The sequence below is a fragment of the Colossoma macropomum genome, unplaced genomic scaffold (assembly GCF_904425465.1).
Source record: "Colossoma macropomum unplaced genomic scaffold, Colossoma_macropomum, whole genome shotgun sequence".
Lineage (NCBI taxonomy): Eukaryota > Metazoa > Chordata > Actinopteri > Characiformes > Serrasalmidae > Colossoma > Colossoma macropomum.
In genome coordinates, this window is record NW_023494806.1 from 33,607,330 (window position 1) to 33,626,984 (window position 19,655).

General features: G+C 41.2%; 1 protein-coding gene across 1 annotated transcript; it reads left to right on the forward strand.

The window, feature by feature from the left end:
* The first annotated feature begins 950 nt into the window (after positions 1–950).
* abcb9 (ATP-binding cassette, sub-family B (MDR/TAP), member 9) lies at positions 951–19,194 on the forward strand. The gene is made up of 11 exons (XM_036598365.1): positions 951–2,075; positions 7,175–7,289; positions 8,836–8,966; positions 12,275–12,480; positions 12,802–12,999; positions 13,552–13,680; positions 14,000–14,188; positions 15,168–15,341; positions 16,586–16,745; positions 17,516–17,652; positions 18,285–19,194. The coding sequence occupies exons 1-11, from the start codon at positions 1,430–1,432 to the stop codon at positions 18,573–18,575; spliced, it is 2,376 nt and encodes a 791-aa protein (XP_036454258.1). The 5' UTR covers positions 951–1,429; the 3' UTR covers positions 18,576–19,194.
* Positions 19,195–19,655: the final 461 nt, after the last annotated feature.

The following is a 19,655-nucleotide window of genomic DNA, read 5'->3' on the forward strand; positions in this document are numbered from 1 at the left end:
CAATAGTGGGTGTGTATAAAGCAGGGGGCGGGGCTTAGTGTATTCCTATTGGCTGACAGTGCTGTCAATCCCTAATAGGTCCTGTCTCGGGCACAAGAAGTAATAGCAAGGAATGGAAAAAGTACAGAAAAACTATACTTTTGTGAAAGTACGGTTAATGTATCTAAATATGACGCCAGTAAAAGTGGCGATATGGACCAAAATAAATAAATAAAACATATTTATGAGCTGTTTCTTCACACTGGTATTAATGTAAAAATAAAACAATGAACTAAAATGTACAGAGAAAAATCATCCTAGCATTCGAGCTTTCTATTTTTGTACTTTGACGGTGTAACTGCAAATGTGAGGGTTAAAAAGTGTGTATTTTCTCTTGAAAATGAAGTGTATTATTCAGTTTTAATAATACTCGAGCAAAGCACAAATCTACCAAAGTCATATGTAAATAAGTACATTTCTCATGTTCAGTTGAGAAGTGCTGGTATGTCCGTTTGTAACAAGCAGACGTCTGAAAATAGGTCACCACTAAAGTGTAACATAATTGCTGAGGTATAATACACTTAAACACATTTTTATTTCTCTAATAAAGCTGGTATTAATAATTAAATAACAGATGTTTATTTTATGTCTAAACCCCACTCGCAACAATGTATATCACGAAAAAAGGAAGAATATTTATGGAAGTGGCCTTTAATAATAATAAAATAAAAATGTTTTCGAGCGCCGGAGATCTAAACCCAGAGCTCGGTAACTGCATTAAATTAAGCTCTTTATATATATATATATATATATATATATATATATATATATATATATATATATATATATATATATAAAGTAATAAATAACGAAAGACGCGCTCGGGGCGTGGTCCTGGCTGAAGTGGATGATCTGATTGGAGCGGCTGACGCGGAGGCGGAGCTTCCTCTCTGTTTATCTTCCTTCGGGAAGTGGAGCTCAGTCTGTCAGACTTCAGTGAGTGTTTATGTCGATACTGAAGACGAATATCCTAATATATCCACTCCTATATATCGACTCCTAACCGCGTTTACAAGCGACAGCTACCCGGATCCACGGCGGGTTTGTGAAATGTGCCGTTCGGCGTCTTAAATGTGTTTTCGAGAAGGAATATTTTAAGCCTTGAGCATCGTAGGGTACTAGCGAAGGCTTGTTACGGCCTGGAGTTGCCGGCATGTTGTTAGACTATAAGATTAGCATCTCAGTTGCGTGCTGCTGTGAGACTGACAACACGAGATCTTTTGGTTTTGGCACGGGTTAAGATATGAGGCCAGGCTGCCCATTCATAGTGGACATTTGATGGCAGAGGATCTTCTGTAACTCACCTGCAGCTAAATGGGACCAGACAGCGGTCAGATTGTCAGTCATATTGTACTATTGTCATTCACTGTAATCCACTCCAATAGAGAAGATGAGAGTTTGGGTAGCTGTCGGTTGCAACTTGGCCTTCATCCTTGTGGACATTGTAATCACCACTGTCCTCTACGTCCAGGGATCTACCGTTGAAGTGTTTGCAGATGATGTCCAGGATTTTGACATGCACCACTCCGTCCTGGACCTGTGGGGAACCCTCCTCGTCCGCATCTGCCTCCTCCTCGGTGGCTCCATCGGGGTGGTCTGGAACAGGAGCGAGGGACCAAAAAGAGCAGCTTGCCTGGACACGCCGGTGGTTCTCACAGGCCTCGTCATCTTGACCTATGCCCTTGCCAAGCTGCTGGTGTTCTCCGAGCAAGGTGACCTCATGTACGACCCGTGGTTCCTCGGACTGTTCTCCTGGACCGTGGTGGCCGCCATTGCCACCATGTTTCTCTGGAAGCTTCTGGCCAAGTTGTCGGACCACGGCGTCGTGGACGGAGAAGAGAGCGAAGAGAGGGAGCAGCTGGTGGACGAAAGTGGAGATGAGGTGGAAGAGGAGGAGGGAGGGACGAGAAAGGGAAGGAAAGGGGCGAAAAAACAGCCGAACTCCGGGGCCACATTGGGCCAACTGCTGTCGTACTGTAAGAAAGACTCTGGGCTGCTGACCATCGCCTTCTTCTTCCTCCTTCTGTCCGCAGTGTGTAAGTGTCAATAAGTGGTGCTATAAAGGACTAGTTTAATGAAAATATAATATAAAATCTATAATATTTTATATTGTAATTTTGTCAAACTAGTCCTTTAAAGCATATATAACATACATAATTCAATATTTAATATTTTACATATATATACATATATATATATATACACACACACACACACATAGATACACACACACACACACACACACACACACACACATATATATGCACAATTCACTTTTTACCTCAAGTGTTTCAGACATGTTTCGAGCTATGAGGCTAATGTAGCTAACAAGTAGCTAAAAGATAGAATAGACAAAATTTAGTTCTCTGCTTCTGTTAAAATAGCTTCTAATACTACTTTTAGCTATGCTAATATACTTTTGTCCATTTTTGTAGACAACAGTATGTCATACAGGGTCAGAAACAACTTCTGCATGTCTATTACAATTTACTTAACAACTCAACACAGTTTGAGGCGAGTGGTGATTGAGGAATGCAGTTAGCACAGTGCTAATTGGTGCAGTGTAAGCTTCCATTACTGGTTATTTGTCATGTAAAGAAGCAAACTTCAGCCCCCAAGTACTGACTCTATATGGGTCAGTATTAATTACAAATAATTAATGTCTTACTAATTACTGCGGCTGTCAAACAAACAAATTCAACACAATTACTTTGTGTAATAACAACAGTGAATCACTTGGCTGAAAGCCCAATAATAAATACAACACAATACAATAAATATGCAAAACAAGACCGTATAGGACTGACAGCAAGTCGTATAAGAGTGTAAATCATGCAAAGACTGCAGTCTTGAGTAGATGAACTGTGCTAATTATATGGAAAGTATAAGTAACAGCAACATAGCTTTGCTCAAGCGAAATACTTGTACAAATGGCCTTATAATGTATATACATATATATATATATATATATATATATCGTATATATATATATATATATATATACATATATATATATATATCTCAATTCAGAGAAAAAGGATATAATCTATTTAAAGGCCTTTATCATGGGCAAATGAATTTTCCTCACTTTTTTATTTTAAAACACTTTACTGTATGACAAACACTTTTCACAAGTTTCACAACATACTGTTCATATATGGAAACTAAGCTGCTAAACTAAAACACTAAGATTGACTCGTCAGACCATGATGCACGTTTCCACTGTGCATCAGTCAATTGCAGATCAGGTTGAGCCCAGCCTAAGTGTTGGTCCTGTCATCAGGTGATTGCGAGTTCGATCCTTGGTGATGCAATTGTCCTCACTCTCTGGGTGGGTAGGATGGCCTTCCTTCTCCCCCATCATCACTCAGCACCATGCTAGCCATTGGAGGCGTCTGTGAGCTGATGTAACAGAACTGATGGTTAGCGTTCTCCTCTAAGTCCCTTCAGCTGTCCAATGATGCTTGCGTTTGCCTTTGTGTTTGCCCTCCTAGTGCTGGTGGTATCATGTGATTGGGGGAGTCCTAACTAGTGGGTGGAATTGGATACGATAAGTTGGGGAGAAAATTGGAAAAACTCCCAAAAAAACACTGAAAAAAAACAAAAAATTGTGGATGCTGTGATGTAGGGTGTTTATTGACACTGTCAAAATAAGCGGTGATATTCATCACAGAAGCAAGCTGGTTTCTAATGCGGTGGCGTGTGTGGGGTGTCTGAAATGGAATGGAAGTGTCTGGGGTCGACGAATATGTCAGGGCGTCACATTAGATGTTTCTCTGTGTTTCTATTAAAATCTTTGAGATTAATGTATTTTCCATTCCATCCCATTGAGAGATCGAATGTGACTCACATCCGGGGTTATGAGCCAATGAAGACAAGTTGAGACACATGCCATCTGCCTCTCACTGTGTGTAACCGGTGGATTTGTGTGTCCGACATCTGCCTCTCACCTGTAATTGGTGAATTCGTGTGCCTGACTATATTTTATGTGAAACTTTTCAATGGACACTCAGGAAATCACTAAGACCTCAGAACTGACCCATCACATTGTAAACACTTCATTTTTTGTTCAGCCATCTTGAACGCGGACGCGAGTGGTGTGTAAAAAGTTTGCAACTGCTGAAGTTGCTGCAACAGTTTTGGAAAATAGCCATGACGATAACATTTATCTGCTGTTCTATTCATGCGTTCCGCTACTGTTGTGAACCTAAGACTTTGGTGAACCCATTTTAATCATCAAAACAATTCGTCCACTTGAGTAAAGCTATGTTTTCACAAGCGATATTAAGAACCTTTAAAAACGGATTTCATTTTTTTTAAGCTTTCAGGCCCAAATCTCTTTACATGGTGCTCCAGGTCAAAAGGTCTTACAGAGAGAGCTGAGATTGTTCTGAACATTTTGATATATAATATGTGGGGATCATGTCATATGCACGTGCCTTTAAAGGTGAATTTAAGAATATGTGTCAAAAATAAGAAAATGCCCTCAGACCCCAGAGGGTCAAGAAAAGGCAGTTGTGGGGAGCTGTCTGAGCACTTAGACAGAGCCGCTCATATGCTGTCCAGAAAGGCAAAGCAAAACCCCCATATGAGAGCAAGGTCCTGCAGAAGGTTTAGCTGACATAGGAGTGCTCTCACAGTGGAGCACAACTGTGATCAGCATGGAAAGGAAAGGAAAGAAAGGGTCATCAGAAGGAAACCTTAGCTTGCTATGACCATATCACAAAAGTCAATTTCTGTAAAACAACTTCTATATAAGCCAAATTCATTTTGTAAAGAAGTGCTGTGGACTGATGGAGTAAAAAGGAATCTCTTAAGAAAAATCACTAAAGTAGCAGCATTTGATGAAAAGAACGCCTTGCTAACTATTAGGCACTGGGGTAGATATTATGTTTTTGAGTTGTGTGACAGCCGTTGGCACAGGAAACAGCACATGCATAAGGAAAAATGGTTTCCACTAAATATCAGCAAATCCTGGAAGTAAATGTGACGGTCAGTGAAGAAACTAAAGCTAAAAAAAGGCTGCCTTCTTCAACAAGACGATGATCCAAAACATCCCTCAAAATCCACCATGAAGTACTTTAAGAAATGCAAGCTGAAGCTTTTTGGAATGGCCCTCACTCTTCCCTGACATCACTGAAAAACTATGGGTCGATGCATAAAAGAATATCACAGAACTAGAACCGTTCTGCAAAATAGAGTGGAAATTTGACTGGGAAATTCTGGTCTCCCACCAGTTTTTTTAGACTGAGAGTGGTCTACCACTCAAAATATCAACTTCAGAGCTTAGTGAATTTCCAAAAGTAGAGTTAATTTAGGCTTATGGTGAGATCTGCCTTTAATACATAAACTGAGAAAACGTTAATCTCAGTACATCAGAATCCAAAATCTTAGTTATTCAGTACTTCTGTTTTTCAGCCGTTCACTGTTACAATGTATGTGGTTGTAGTATTGCATCTCTGTTGCCACAGTCATTTCTCCTTCACATTTATGTGCACACAAAATGTATAGCTTGTCCCTGTTTCACATTCAGGACGGTAAGTTTAGCAACCACTGCATTACCTCACTTAACAGTCCTTTGCACTATGACTTCATATAGTATGATATGTTCCTTATAGTGGTAGTTCAGCAAAGAAAAAATCCATGCAGGCTAGTAATACCTAATGTAGCTAACAAGTAATGGGAGTTTATGCCACACCAGTTAGCATTACTCAAACACACAGGTAGATCAGATAGACTTGCTTATGTGGTTTCTGGCACTGTATGACATACTGTTATCTATAAAAATGAAAAAATACAAAAATCAAGATTGCTTTTTTAGCTATGCTAACACACTTTTGGCCATTTTTATGGATAACTATGTCATACAGTGTCAGAAAGTCTTTAGGAAATTTATGCCAATTTGTAAACTTTTGGTTTATCTTGTTCTTAAAGGGATACCGATGTTGGTAACTGTTACAGAGTTACTACAAAATACAGTTGAATCATATTAGAATCCACTAGCTACATTTCCTTGTTATGCACATTAAAATGTTCAAGTGAAGCATTCCTTTCAAACCAGTTGGACAACTTAATTTACCAGGTCAGCATGAGTAAAAAAAAAAAACAGCTGGGGTGGGGCAACGTCTTAAATGTCTTAAACAGGCAATACACTCATCCTGGGTATAAAAGCAACATCCAGGAAAGGCTGAATTCCTTATGAGCTAGCATTGGTCGAGGCTTGTCACTTTGCTAAAAAAATGTCCGCAAAAAATGTGGCAGTTCAAGAACAATGTTCCTTAATGCAATTTTAGATATTTCACCCTCTATGGTGCATAATATTAGCAAATGATTGAGAGAAAACAGAGAAATCTCTGTGCGTAAAAGATGAGGCCAAAAACCACAAGAGAATGGCCGTGAGCCTTGATCCCTCAGATGGCACTGCATTATAAACCAGCATGCTTCTGTGGATATCACCACATGGGCTGGGAGTACATTGACAAACCATTGTCAATAATCACTGTCTGTCGTTACATCGACAAATGCAAGCTAAGACCGTACTGTGCACAGTGGCAGCAGTATGTCAGCAACATTGAGAAACACTGCCGAGTTCTCTGGGCTAGAGTTCATCTGAAACGTACATCGGAAATGTGGACATTGTGTTCTTTGGGCCAAATAAGAAAAAGACCATCCAGATTGCGTAAAGTTCAAATGCCAGCGTCCATCATGGAATGGGTGTCCGTCAGTGCCCGTGGAAATTGCAGAACAGCATATGCTGCCTTTTAGACGCTGTCTTTTTCAGGGACATCCACGCTTATTTCAGCATGACAACAGCGAGAAATTCAACAGTATAGCTGGGTAATCAGAGAGTGTGCTTGACTGGCTTGCCTGCTTCCTGTTGAAAACATGTAGCATAGCATGAAGTGCAAAATATATCAATATTATGGCCCTGTATGATTGCGCCACTGAAGTCTTATATAACTGAAAAATGCAAATAACGTTCATATGGTAAAATATCAAACATATTGTTATTGTAATGTTTTCAATTTATTTATTAGTCAAACAGAATGTACTAATCACTGCTTTCTGTTTTAGCATTTCACAGTCTTTCCTAACCTTTTTTTGGAACTGAGCTTGTGTTTTTCTGTCTCTCTAGGTGAGTCCTTTATTCCCTATTTCACTGGAAAGGCCATAGATGGTATCGTGATCCATAAGAGTATGGATTACTTTGCTAAACCCATGATTACTCTGTCTTTGTTGGCCCTGGTCAGGTGAGTCCAACAGATTGTTCTCGTTCAAACTCATTGAGTCACATTAAGCCGATGGGTTGCATTATTCCACTAGTTAATCATTATTCATTATTCCACAGTCCAGTGTCCATTTTTAAAACAATATGAAGCTTATGATTTGCATAAATCATCACACACTTGCCTCAAACTCTGTAGACAACGTCAACGCAATTTTATTTAAGTTTGTCATACAGAATGACAGAACATGTTCAGGCCATTTTCAGCCATGTGACATAACAGTATGTGACCAAAAGTATGTAGACGGTCCATTTTAATTGGTGTGTTTGGCTATTTCAGCTATTACTATTTTATCTATTACCCACAGGTGCATAAAATCAAGTATACAGTTCTGCAATCTCCATAGACAAACACAGGCAGTAAAACGGATTGCATTGCAGAGCTCAGTGATTTTAATGTGGCACTGTCACAGGATTCCACCTTTCCAACCAGTAGATTCATCCGATTTCTGCCCTGCTAGAGCTGCCCTTGTCAACTGTAAGTGTTATTATGAAGTGGAAAGGTCTATGGTTGGTACACTCTCAGAAATAAAGGTATGAAACTGTCGCTGGGGTGGTCCCCTCAAGGGTACATCTCAGTACCTTTGATCAGAAAACATAACTGTACTGTAATCCAATTAAATTATATTTTCTAAGCCGTACTGACGCCACACACCCCGTCTCGTCTCCAGGCTTTTTATTTTACTGTTCTGTTTTAAAACATTCGGTTATGAAAAGGTACAAATACGAACTTTTCACCTGGAAAAACTTATTTAAGCTTCACAACTGGACCTTAAAACCACTGTTGTACCTTTGAGGGAACATTTACATTGTTTGTACCTTGATGAACGAAAATTAACCTGCACAGAACCTTCATTTCTAACAGTGGATAGCGAAGTGGCTGTCTCTACAACATGATAAAATTGTAAGGCATTCTGGATAAGAGTGTAAATGTAGACATCAAGGAGTGGGAAGTGCTGAAGCATGTAGCGTGTAATATGATCTGTCCTCTGTTGTAGCACTCAAGTTCTAAACTGCTTCTGCACAAGAACTGTCAGTTCAGAGCTTCATGGATCAGGTTTTCATGTCTGTACAGCAGCAGACCAGCCTAAGAACACCTTGCACCATAACAAGCGTTGCCTGAAGTGGTGTACAGGACAGGCATTGACCTCTGCAGTGGAAACGATGAATCTTGCTTTGCCATTTTTTCAGTCTGACGGACTAATCTGGGTTTGGCAGAAGCAGGAGAACCAAACCTGCCTGAGTGCCATCTCTAAAGTTTGGTGGAGGAGGAATAATGGGCTGGGGCTGTTTTTCATTGTTCGTATTGGACCTTTTAGTTCCCGTGAAGGGAAATTGTGATCAAGTCTGTTTGAGGCGAGGGTCTGATGACTTAGGCATGCAGTTTGTTCAGTGCTAATTGATGGTGTACAGCGCTATTACTTTTTAGCATACAAGCTTGGAGAATTACTGCAACTTTAGGAATACGGAGGTTATAATTAATCTAACGTTAACTCTGTTTCTCTCCTCAGTTCTCTGGCCATTGGGGTTCGAGGAGGCTTGTTCTCATTGACATTCGCCAGGCTGAACATTCGGCTACGTAACCTTCTGTTCCGATCGCTGATGCATCAGGAGATAGGCTTCTTTGATGCCAACCATACAGGTAGAGTATTGCATTGTGGAACAATAAGCTTTGTTCTTCTCTACATTGCTAAAAGATTGAATCCGGTTACCGCTACCATATTTCTTCTGTTTTTGTGGGTGTATACAGTTAGGCCCAGAAATATTTGGACAGTGACACAAGTTTTGGCATTTTAGCTGTTTAGCAAAACATATTCAAGATACAAGTTGTATTATCAACATGGGCTTGAAGTGCAGACTCTCAGCTTTACTTTGAGGGTATTCACATCCAAACTGGAGGACGGGTTTAGGAATTATAGCTCTTTAATATGTAGCTGCCTCTTTTTGAAGGGACCAAAGGTAATAGGTCAGTTATCTCAAAAGCTATTTCATGGGCTGCATGGGCTATTCCCTCGTTAATCCATCATCAATTAAGCAGGCGAAAGGTCTGGAGTTGATTCCAGATGTGGCATTTGCATTTGGAAGTTGTTGCTGTGAACCCACAACATGCGGTCAAAGGAGCTCTCAATGGAAGTGAAACAGACCAACATTAGGCTGAAAAAAAGAAGAAATCCATCAGAGAGATAGCAGAAATGTTAGCAGTGGCCAAATCAACAGTTTGGTGCATTCTGGGAAAAAAAGAGCGCACTGGTGAGCTCAGGAACTCAAAAAGGCCTGGACGTCCACAGAAGACAACAGTGGTGGATGATCGCAGAAGAACAAAGTATGGAGAAGGCTTGGAACGGCTCATAATCCAAAGCACATCACATCCTCTGTACAACATGGTGGAGGCAGCGTGATGGCATGGGCATGCATGGCTTCCAATGGTACCGGGTCACTGGTGCTTATTGTTGATGTGACAGAAGCAGCCGGATGAATTCTGAAGTGTACAGGGATATACTTTCTGCTCAGATTCAACCAAATGCAGCAAGGTTGATTGGACGTCGCTTCATAGTACAGATGGACAGTGACCCAGAACATACTGCAAAAGCATCCCAGGAGTTTTTTAAGGCAAAGAAGCGGAATATTCTGCAATGGCCGAGTCAATCAGCAGATCTCAACCCGATCGAGCATGCATTTCACTTGCTTAAGCCAAAATGAAGGCAGAAAGACCCACAAACAAGCTACAACTGAAGACAGCAGCAGTAAAGGCCTGGCAAAGCATCACAAAGGAGGAAACCCAGCGTTTGGTGATGTCTATGGGTTCCAGACTTCAGGCAGTCATTGCCTGCAAAGGATTCTCAACAAAGTATTAAAAATTATGGTAATACTTTAAAAATACTAAAAAACATTTTATTTATGGTAAAGTTTATTTGTCCAATTACTTTTGAGACCCTGAAATAAGGAGGCTTTGTAGAAAAATGGTTGCAATTCCTAAACGTTTCATAGGATATTTTTGTTCAACTCCTTGAATTAAACCTTAAAGTCTACACTTCAATTGCATCTCAGTTGTTTCATTTCAAATCCAATGTGGTGGCATGCAGAGCCCAAATCATGAAGATTGTGTCACTGTCCAAATATTTCTGGGCCTAACTGTATAATGACAGCAGCTGCTGAGATGTTTGTGAATGGAGCCTTAATCTGTGGATGCAACACAAGTCAGTATTGCGAGTTCTTGTTTTGAACACTTTCTATTAGGCAAGTGTGGCATGCACCTGTTCCCCAGGCCCTGATGCCAACCGGAGGCAGTGCCCAGGAGGTGGGGCTCTGGACTCGCGCACCGTCCCCCACTCACTCACAGTTCTTCTCTCCCCGCCGTCCTTGCGGGTCTTTGTCCTAACTTAGGGTTTGGGCCCCACCGTCCTGCCGGCTCTCACGGTCATCATCGGGGCCCGGTTTTGCTACGTGGTTGCAATGCTGTCCTGGATGGTTGCTTAGGTGTTGTTCTGGTATCCCAAGCTGGTTGCTAGGAGTTGCTGTGTGTGTTCTGTTTGGTAGGTAGGGTGTTGCTAGGTGGTAGTAGTGGTATTCCAGGTTGTTGCTAGGGCATTGCTGGATTGTTGCTATGATACCCAAGGTGTAAAAGAAGACTAAGAAGAATATGAATAGTGTTGTATAATCACTAATCACCGCTGTTTTTAGCTATGCATTGTTATTTTGTCTGTTTTTATGGAGTTTTTTTATAGATTTTATAGATTAAGACATTAGCGCTTTAGCTCCAGTGCAAAACTTTAGAAGCAAACTTCACACACCTGCCGACTACGTTTAGGGTAACCAGGGGGGGTATATTTAAATTGAACTGGAGCTTTAAAGTAAGGCTGCTGATTAAAGATCAGTTGTTGTCTTTGTATTCAAATAAATAGTGTGGTGTGAAAGGGGATCTAATCTAAAGTCAGCATGAATACTTTGAAAAGCTTGATAAACTCAGATCTTTACTTAACTTTTACAAGTCATCAGAGCAGTACGAAATATGAATGGCCTTCATGAACACGTGGTCCTCCCTGGTCTTGCACAGTCACTGTGTTTCTTACCAAACGATACCCCAAATGTAGTCGATCAGCCAAGATATGTCTGGTGTCTGAAGTTTTCTTCATCAGTTTTGCACTGGAGTTACTGGCTAATGTAGCTGACAGCTAATGGAAGCTTACACCCCACCAATTAGAATGAGTATAACAACAAACTGCCTACATTTTTATTTTTATAGATAACAGTAGGCTGTTGGAATTAATGAACCAGGACAAAATGATCAATAAATATAGATACTTTCATTATTTAAGAACATTTAGGTATTTGACAAAAGCATATTATATTGTGGACAGTTTTCATTTGAGCCAGAGGGGGGCGCCAAATCCATAATTTAAAAAATAACATGAAACCAATGCTCATGGTTGCTTCTATAGTATGTTCGCTCATTTTCATGCTCTGAGCAGGAGCTATCATCTTTGTGTGAGTGCTTAATAAAAAGCACGTCAGAGTAAAAGGTTATCGTACTACTGTAAATTCATTGCTACTGTAGATCAATAGATCGATCAATTGATGAGTGATTCCAGCTCTAGTCAGACACAGTTTGAGTGTGTGATGAGACAGGCATGCAGATAGCACTGTACTATTGGGTGGACAGTAAGTTTCCTTTACATCTTAGCTACATTAGCTTTGTAGCTATTCTAAAGTTTCTAAATAGGCATAATTCAGATAAACCTATTTCATTGAGGAACTTCATTTGGGGCGAGTGGAAACTGTGGATCTGTAAATTAGATCCGCTCTGGAATGTTTGTTTACATCGCAACCAAAGATGTTTTGAAATGCCACTTTAAATGCTCTTCTAGTGTTTGAATATCAGAGCCAAGAATGCCCGTCTAGCTGCAGTGCTTCCTCGTCGGCTTTGCAAATGATTTGAGGCTCTCTTTGCAGGTGACATCACCTCTCGGCTGACCTCGGACACCACAGAGGTCAGCGACCTGATCTCCCAGAACGTCAACCTTTTCCTGCGCAGCTTTGTCAAGGGCGTGGGCTTCTTGATCTTCATGTTCGGCATGTCTTGGAAGCTGTCTCTCGTCACCCTCATGGGCTTCCCTTACATCGCTGTGGTCTCCAAGCTCTACGGCCAGTATTACAAGGCAAGTCTGAAAGAGCAGAGGGGAGTCGGGTTTCGTTTTAGGCGGTCAGGAAACCTGCATCAGTGCAAAGGGTGGAAAAACACAGCAAGTCAACATTACTGTACACACTTTAATTTGACATTTCTCTGCAAATTTTAACATTGGAAAAAGTAAAACATCAAATATAAAGTGTGCCATTACTTTTGAGCAGGCCACATTTTATGTTTTAATTCTCTCAGATTCAGCAAATAAACAGTAATTGTGCATTAAAATGTGCAGAACTGTATTCTTTATGATGTGTATATGATACAATTTTAAAATTTAGTATGTTCTTTTGTGCAGAAATTAACTAAAGAGGTCCAGACGTCGCTGGCGCACGCAAACAAAGTGGCCGAGGAGACGATCTCGGCCATGCGGACGGTGCGGAGCTTCGCTAATGAGGAGCAGGAGGCCAACTCATATTACGAAAGACTACTGGAGGTCTTCAGACTCAACAAGAAACAGGCTCTGGCCTACGCCTGCTTCATGTGGTCCACCTGTGTGGGTATCATGCAGTTATTTAGAAAAGAAAAAATCATAATTAGTGAATTAATTTAATGAAGTAAAACATTTTCAATCAACTTGCTTGTTTGTTCAAAAATGTATGAACAAAAATATCAGGAATATATCAGGAATTCCAGCTGATGCTTGGCATCAACAGTAATTAAAAACTGTTCAAAACAGAAAAAACATCTCAGATAGATAATTCTTTTAGTATGAAGCTTTAATTAGAAAGTCCTTGTCTTATAATGAGACCAGATATAATGAACTGTAGTTAATATAGGGGGCCAAACACGGCAGTTTTTGCCAGTATACAGTATATTTCCTCAGTCACTCTGCTCACCAAAAATTCCTGCATGATACAAACATGTTTTGTTCCATAGTTCCATACAGTCACATCTCTGGTAAGGTTCAGGTTCCTAGGGTTAGAACTATCAGTGCTGAATCAGAAGGTGAGCATTAGAACCAAGGCTGGTCTCACGTAAATGTCATTTTCATTCAAATAATTTCACATGATTAACCCCATGCAAACCTCCATGTCTGCTGTTTCAGATTTCGGAGCTGGCTTTGCAGGTGGCTATGCTGTTTTACGGGGGCCACTTGGTGATAACAGATCAGATGAGTGGAGGAACCCTTATTTCCTTCATCATCTATGTGCTGGAACTGGGCGAATGTCTGGAGGTCAGTGTTTATTAGTCATCTGTGTAACATTATACTGCAAGAAATGCATATAGTTCTTGGTAGCCATGCGTTAATGGTCATCCTTGTTGGAAGTGTGTCTATAAATGTGTATACGCAGCCATATGCACATTTTATTAAGCAAGTAAACAAAAAATGGACACTAAGATGCACAGAAAACGCCATATCAAAGTTCTCTGTAGAGGATGTGTTCAGTTATTTTCACTTAGAAAATCAAGAAAATGCCAGGGGTGTGCAAAGTTTTGCAGACTGTGTATTGACAGAGTGTATCACAATGCTCATTTTTCAATCTGCCTTGCAGAGCATAGGAGCGGTGTATACAGGCCTAATGCAGGGCGTGGGGGCAGCGGAGAAAGTGTTCGAGTACATCGACAGGAAACCCAAGCATGGTCTCGATGGTCTCGAAGCTCCGGACTCATTCAGCGGCCTGGTGGAGTTCAAGAACGTGACGTTCGCCTATCCTACGCGACCTGAGACGGCTATCCTGAAGGTATTGCTTCTGATGTGGGCAGGACATTTGCAGTCAAGCTGGATTAGTTTGACAAGTTACACCATTTCCCTCCTCAGCCTAAACGTAGTCGGTCAGACATGACATACGTCTGAGGTTTGCTTCTTTGTGGTACATTTACATTGAGGGCGTTCCCAGCAAAGTCCAATTGGAATTTAGCCTTGCTAGGTCAATGTTTATGTAATTAATTTTTTGAATGATCTGAAAGTCAGCATAGTCTGTGATATCACTCCAGCATTTTGAAAAACATTGATTCAGTTGGACAGATTTGGCTTTGGAAGAAAGAGGTCAATGATTATCAATTGCTGTCAACATCACTGATTTCTGTCTATTAGCATCCAACTCATCTTCTTCCCTCTCATGTTTTCAATTGGAGGGAAAACAGCTGTGTTTAAATATACAGTGTAATTAACTTTTGTCAAATTTGATCATGTTCTCCAAATGTAACACACCCATCCATGATGCACCCGATGCCACAGCCATCTGCGTCTGGATGTCCAAGAGAGCATAATTGTCCTCCCTCTCTCTGGGTGGGTGGGATGCCTCCCCCCCACCACCATCTATTAGCGCAATGCTAGCCAGCACACGTGTCTGTTAGCTGATGTAACAGAATTAGCAGTTAGTGCTCTCCTCCAAGCGTGTTGAGCTGTCCAGTGATGTTGCATTAGCGGCAGATTGAAAATATATGGTCGCGTGTCTTAATAAATAAATAAATAAATGGGATCTGTTGCAGTGCATTACCGTGACAGACCATTGTAGATGCAGTATTAGTTCTGGAGCGTCAAGGCTAAGGTAGCTAACAAGGAATACAAGCTTATAGAAAAGGTGTCCAGCTGTTCATGTCAAATATTCAGTGGCTTACAGACACTGTATGACATACTGTTGACTGTAAACATGGACAAAAATTCAGGCTGCAGGCTACTGTAAATGAAACTAAACCCACACGTTTCATTGTTTGCAGGATGTGTCCTTCAGCATTCGTCCAGGGGAGGTCACTGCACTGGTCGGTCCATCGGGCAGCGGGAAGAGCTCCTGTGTGTGTCTTCTGGAGAACTTCTACTCTCCTCAACACGGCCAGGTGCTGCTGGACGGCCGGCCGGTTCAAACCTACCAGCACGGCTACCTTCACTCCAGGGTACGATCCATGCTGGAGTGTCATTAAGCCGACTTTAGTTTTTACTTTCATTTCTAGCATGTATGAGTTACAGTTATTGTAGCAAAACATCTCAGTGATGATAAATGTAAAGAGTAATTAATTACTATTGAGGCATTCGTTCAGGTAATAAATAGGCATAATACAGTAAAAAAAAGTGTTGTATGAATAAAAAAAAATTTAATTGGAAAAAAGATTTGTCATATTTCCTTTCAGTGGTAATGTTTTCAGATAACCTGTTATTGTTTTGCATTATCAGGTTTAAATTACATTTTAAAGGTGCAGTTAAGATGATTTACACTGTAAAAAGATCAGTTGTTGTTATTATTATTATTATTATTATTACAATTATTAGTAAATATTTTATAAAATGTGTTTATTAGAGAGGCACCAATACAGGAATTGTGGGCTGAGATAAAATTTTATGTGCATATCTGCCAAAGCGTAAACATATACAAAATGTATAAATTGGGACTACCTGCATCAGCCTGGGTTACTCATTGTAATGCTGTATAATACATGAAATGTGTTAATGAAGTGTTATATTTATTTTAACATTATTATTATTATTATTAATATTATTATTATTATGTATATTTGCATTATATGTATAAAAGGAAAAATTCAGTTATCGGCCAGCTCTAGTGTTTGGACTAGGAATATTCTAGCAAGTGCGCTTTGTCATTAATTCATCATTGAATTCATTAGCTAGTACTACAGAACAGTTCTCTCTCACATTTGAGTTCTGCTAACTCTCATGTTTGAGCTCCTGAAATGCCTTTCCTGCAATTTTCTGTGTAATATATATTTTAGTCTGTAAATGTTTTGTATTATTTAGTAGCCAATATGAATTTTAAAGTAACTTTATGAATTATTCATTAACTAGTTTGCGTTAATCATTAACTGCTACGAATTATTCAGTAACTTCTGCATATTATTATTACCAACTGTGAATTATGTAGTAACTGCTACAAATATTCAGTGACTATCATGAATTATTTAGTGAGTACCATGAAATATTCAGTAACTTCTATGAATTAAGTAGTAACTGCTATGAATAATTCAGTAGCAGCTTTGAATTATTCAGCAGCTACTCTAAATTATTCAGTAACTACTGGGACGTATTTGGTATCTACTATAAATAATTCTCTGTTATTGAAGGGGTTAAACTCTGAGGTCGTGGCTGCAATGATGGTCCTAAGTGTCGTCCCTTGGTGCTGTTGCAGGTTGCTATGGTGGGTCAGGAGCCTGTCCTGTTTGCTCGTTCGGTGCTGAAGAACATCGCCTACGGCCTCAGCGACACTCCGATGGATACGGTCATTGCAGCTGCTACCAAAGCCAACGCTCATAACTTCATCTGCAGTCTTCCCAAAGGCTACAACACAGGTCAGTTCCACCTAGAGGGGAGGTTTAAAATGTAAAACGTTTAGTGAAACGGGCAGAATTACCCCGTAGTGTGAATAAGACTCAGGTCTTAGTTGTCTCATAAATCTCGCCAACACCACATGCACACGTTCCCGGAGATATTTTGACATGGCGGCTCTCGCTGCATGAACCTTCTTTGGTGTCTAGAACTTCCAGAAGTTGCCTACAATGACGTTTTTTTTTTTAACAAAATAAGTGGAAATCACAAAGTGATTGGTTGATTCCTCTGTCATTTCGTTTTTATGCTGATGGTTAATCTAATGTGTTAGGACTTCTATACAGCACTTGAGGTCCTAACCAATAGGAGAGCTCAGTTAGCTGTATCAGCCTAGATAATATGGAGAAAAAACAGTCCCTGATTGGCCAGTTTTTGCTGATCTTGTGAAGAATTTAACACCTTTGTTCCCAACCTGAATTTAACAATGGAACAAAAGGAGTACTGTAAAACTCATTTACATACAAGCCTAACCTCAGCGGCTCACGAGCCAATGACTGTGCTCGTAGGCGGAGTTTGACATCGAGCAGTGACTGCACTGCTCCCCCTGATCACCAAACTTTATAGTGTTAAAATTATAATGACTGGAGAGAATAACATGAAATAAACAAAACGTCTTCATTAAGACGGTAGAATGATGTGATTGTAAAGTGTGAATCAATTTGCCACACAAATATGAGTCAAGGTGTAATTTTGTGAGGTGCCTTATCAGTTTTGTCTCTGTATGGTGGTAAAGGTGTCGGGGAGAAGGGGACCCAACTGTCCGGAGGGCAGAAGCAGAGAGTGGCCATCGCTCGCGCCCTCATCAGGAACCCCTGCGTGCTCGTGCTGGACGAGGCCACCAGCGCGCTGGACGCCGAGAGCGAGCATGTGGTGGGTGGAGAATGCTCACAAAATTTACTGTGCTGAACAATAACTCAAATGCCTACAACATTAATTTTAGCATTAGATGAAAGTTTCCAGTCAAACAGCCTTTAGGAACAAGTTATTCATTTTTCTGGAGAGATTCCTGAAGAGATAAGATCGAAGATAATCCACTTGCATCAGGAAGGAGAAAGTCAAAGGAAAATAAGTGACGATTCGAAAACTAGAGTTTAAAAAATGATTGAAAGATACAGAGAAAATGGAACTACTAGCAACCACCTGGAAGACCTGGTACACCACCAAAACTGTCCCCATCAGATAAACAGCATTTAAAGCTATCATCTTTGAGAGGGAGGAAAAAGATCTCCTTCGGATCTGAAAACATCCACAGCCTTTCCAGTATGAGAAAATTGACCAATGCAGTGGTCAGACCTCATATTCCTGTACTTTTCTCCATCTTTATAAAAAGCAACATATCATACAAGTCTGAGGGTTTAGGCCTGCGGTTTGCATGATGCCAATTGTTGCTCATAAGCTTCCATTACTTGTTATCTACGTTAGCCTCGTAGCTGCATTGGAAACAGTTCATGTCTTGGCTGACTGACCACAAATGCTAACTTCGTTCCGCTGCTCTCTTCCAGGTTCAGGAGGCCCTGAACGGCGTCATGGAGAACCGCACGGTGCTGGTGATTGCCCACAGGCTGAGCACGGTGGAGCGAGCCCACAGCATCATCGTGCTGGACGGAGGGTCGGTGGTGGAGCAGGGCCGGCATGCTGAGCTGATGGCCCGCGGGGGGCTCTACTGCAGGCTGGTCCAGCGGCAGGTGCTGGGGGTTGAACCTGTGCCCAGAGAACCATCCTTGAGCAGGAAGGCGGGACAGGAGGAGAGCGAAGGAGAGAGCAGCGAGGACGACCATGGACCAAAATACTGAGGAACGTCTGAAACTGTCCCGTCCTTAGAAAGAGCACGATTACAGCAGCAGTCAAAAGTTTGGGCACACCTGATTGCATGGATGTTTTTCATAATCTTAATGACATTCTGAGAGCCAAAAACAGTTGTGTGCAAAAGTTTGAGCGTTGGTCATTGGTCAAATGACTTGTTTTGTTGAGGGGGGTGAGGGAGGGGGGTGAGGGAGGGGGTTGAGTGTTAACACAAGCACTTAGGGGCAGATACATCATGGCGGCCTGTTTGTTATTGCTTAATTTCACTAGCTGGCGAATGCAGGAGGAGGTCTGATTGCTAACTTTACGTCTGCGTTTATTAGCCTCTACGTCAGTGGCTTTGCTAGCAGTCAGGACGTCTTCACTGCTGTGGGGGGATTCCCAGTGGTTGTATTAGGTAGTTATGTAATGCATGCTGGGGACTGTAGTGAGAGGCAAGCAAAACTGTGAATTCTTTCAAATCGTGAATAACATATTACACCACAAATAGCATATTAAACACTAGTTTTAGGGCTCCCGAGTGGCGCAACCGTCTAAGCGTTGGCCCTGTCATCAGGAGATCGCGAGTTTGATCCCTGGTGATGCTACAGCCATCCGTAGCCGGGAGTCCGAGAGAGCACAATTGGCCTCGCTCTCTCTGGGTGGGTAGGATGGCCCCTCCTTCTCCCCCCATCACTCAGCGCGATGCTAGTCAGCGCAGGCGTCTGTTACTTGACGTAACAGATCTGGCGGTTGGCGCTTTCCTCCGAGCGCGTTCGGCTGTCCAGTGACGTCGCGTGAGCGGCAACTCGAAAAGAAGCGGTGGTTGGTTTCACAGGCCTCGGAGGAAGCCTGTGTTAGCTTTCACCCTCCTAGCGTTGATAGCATCGTGTGATTGGGGGAGTCCTAACTAGCGGGTGGAATTGAAGACGACTAAATTGGGGAGAAAAATTGGGTAAAAGTGAAAAAAAAACAAAAAAAAACCACTAGTTTTAGGCTGGAATGCCTCTTTACTACTTCATTCATTCATGGTGTCATTTCAGTATCTCTAGCATTAATTTTCGATTAATATTCATCATGAGGCAAACTAA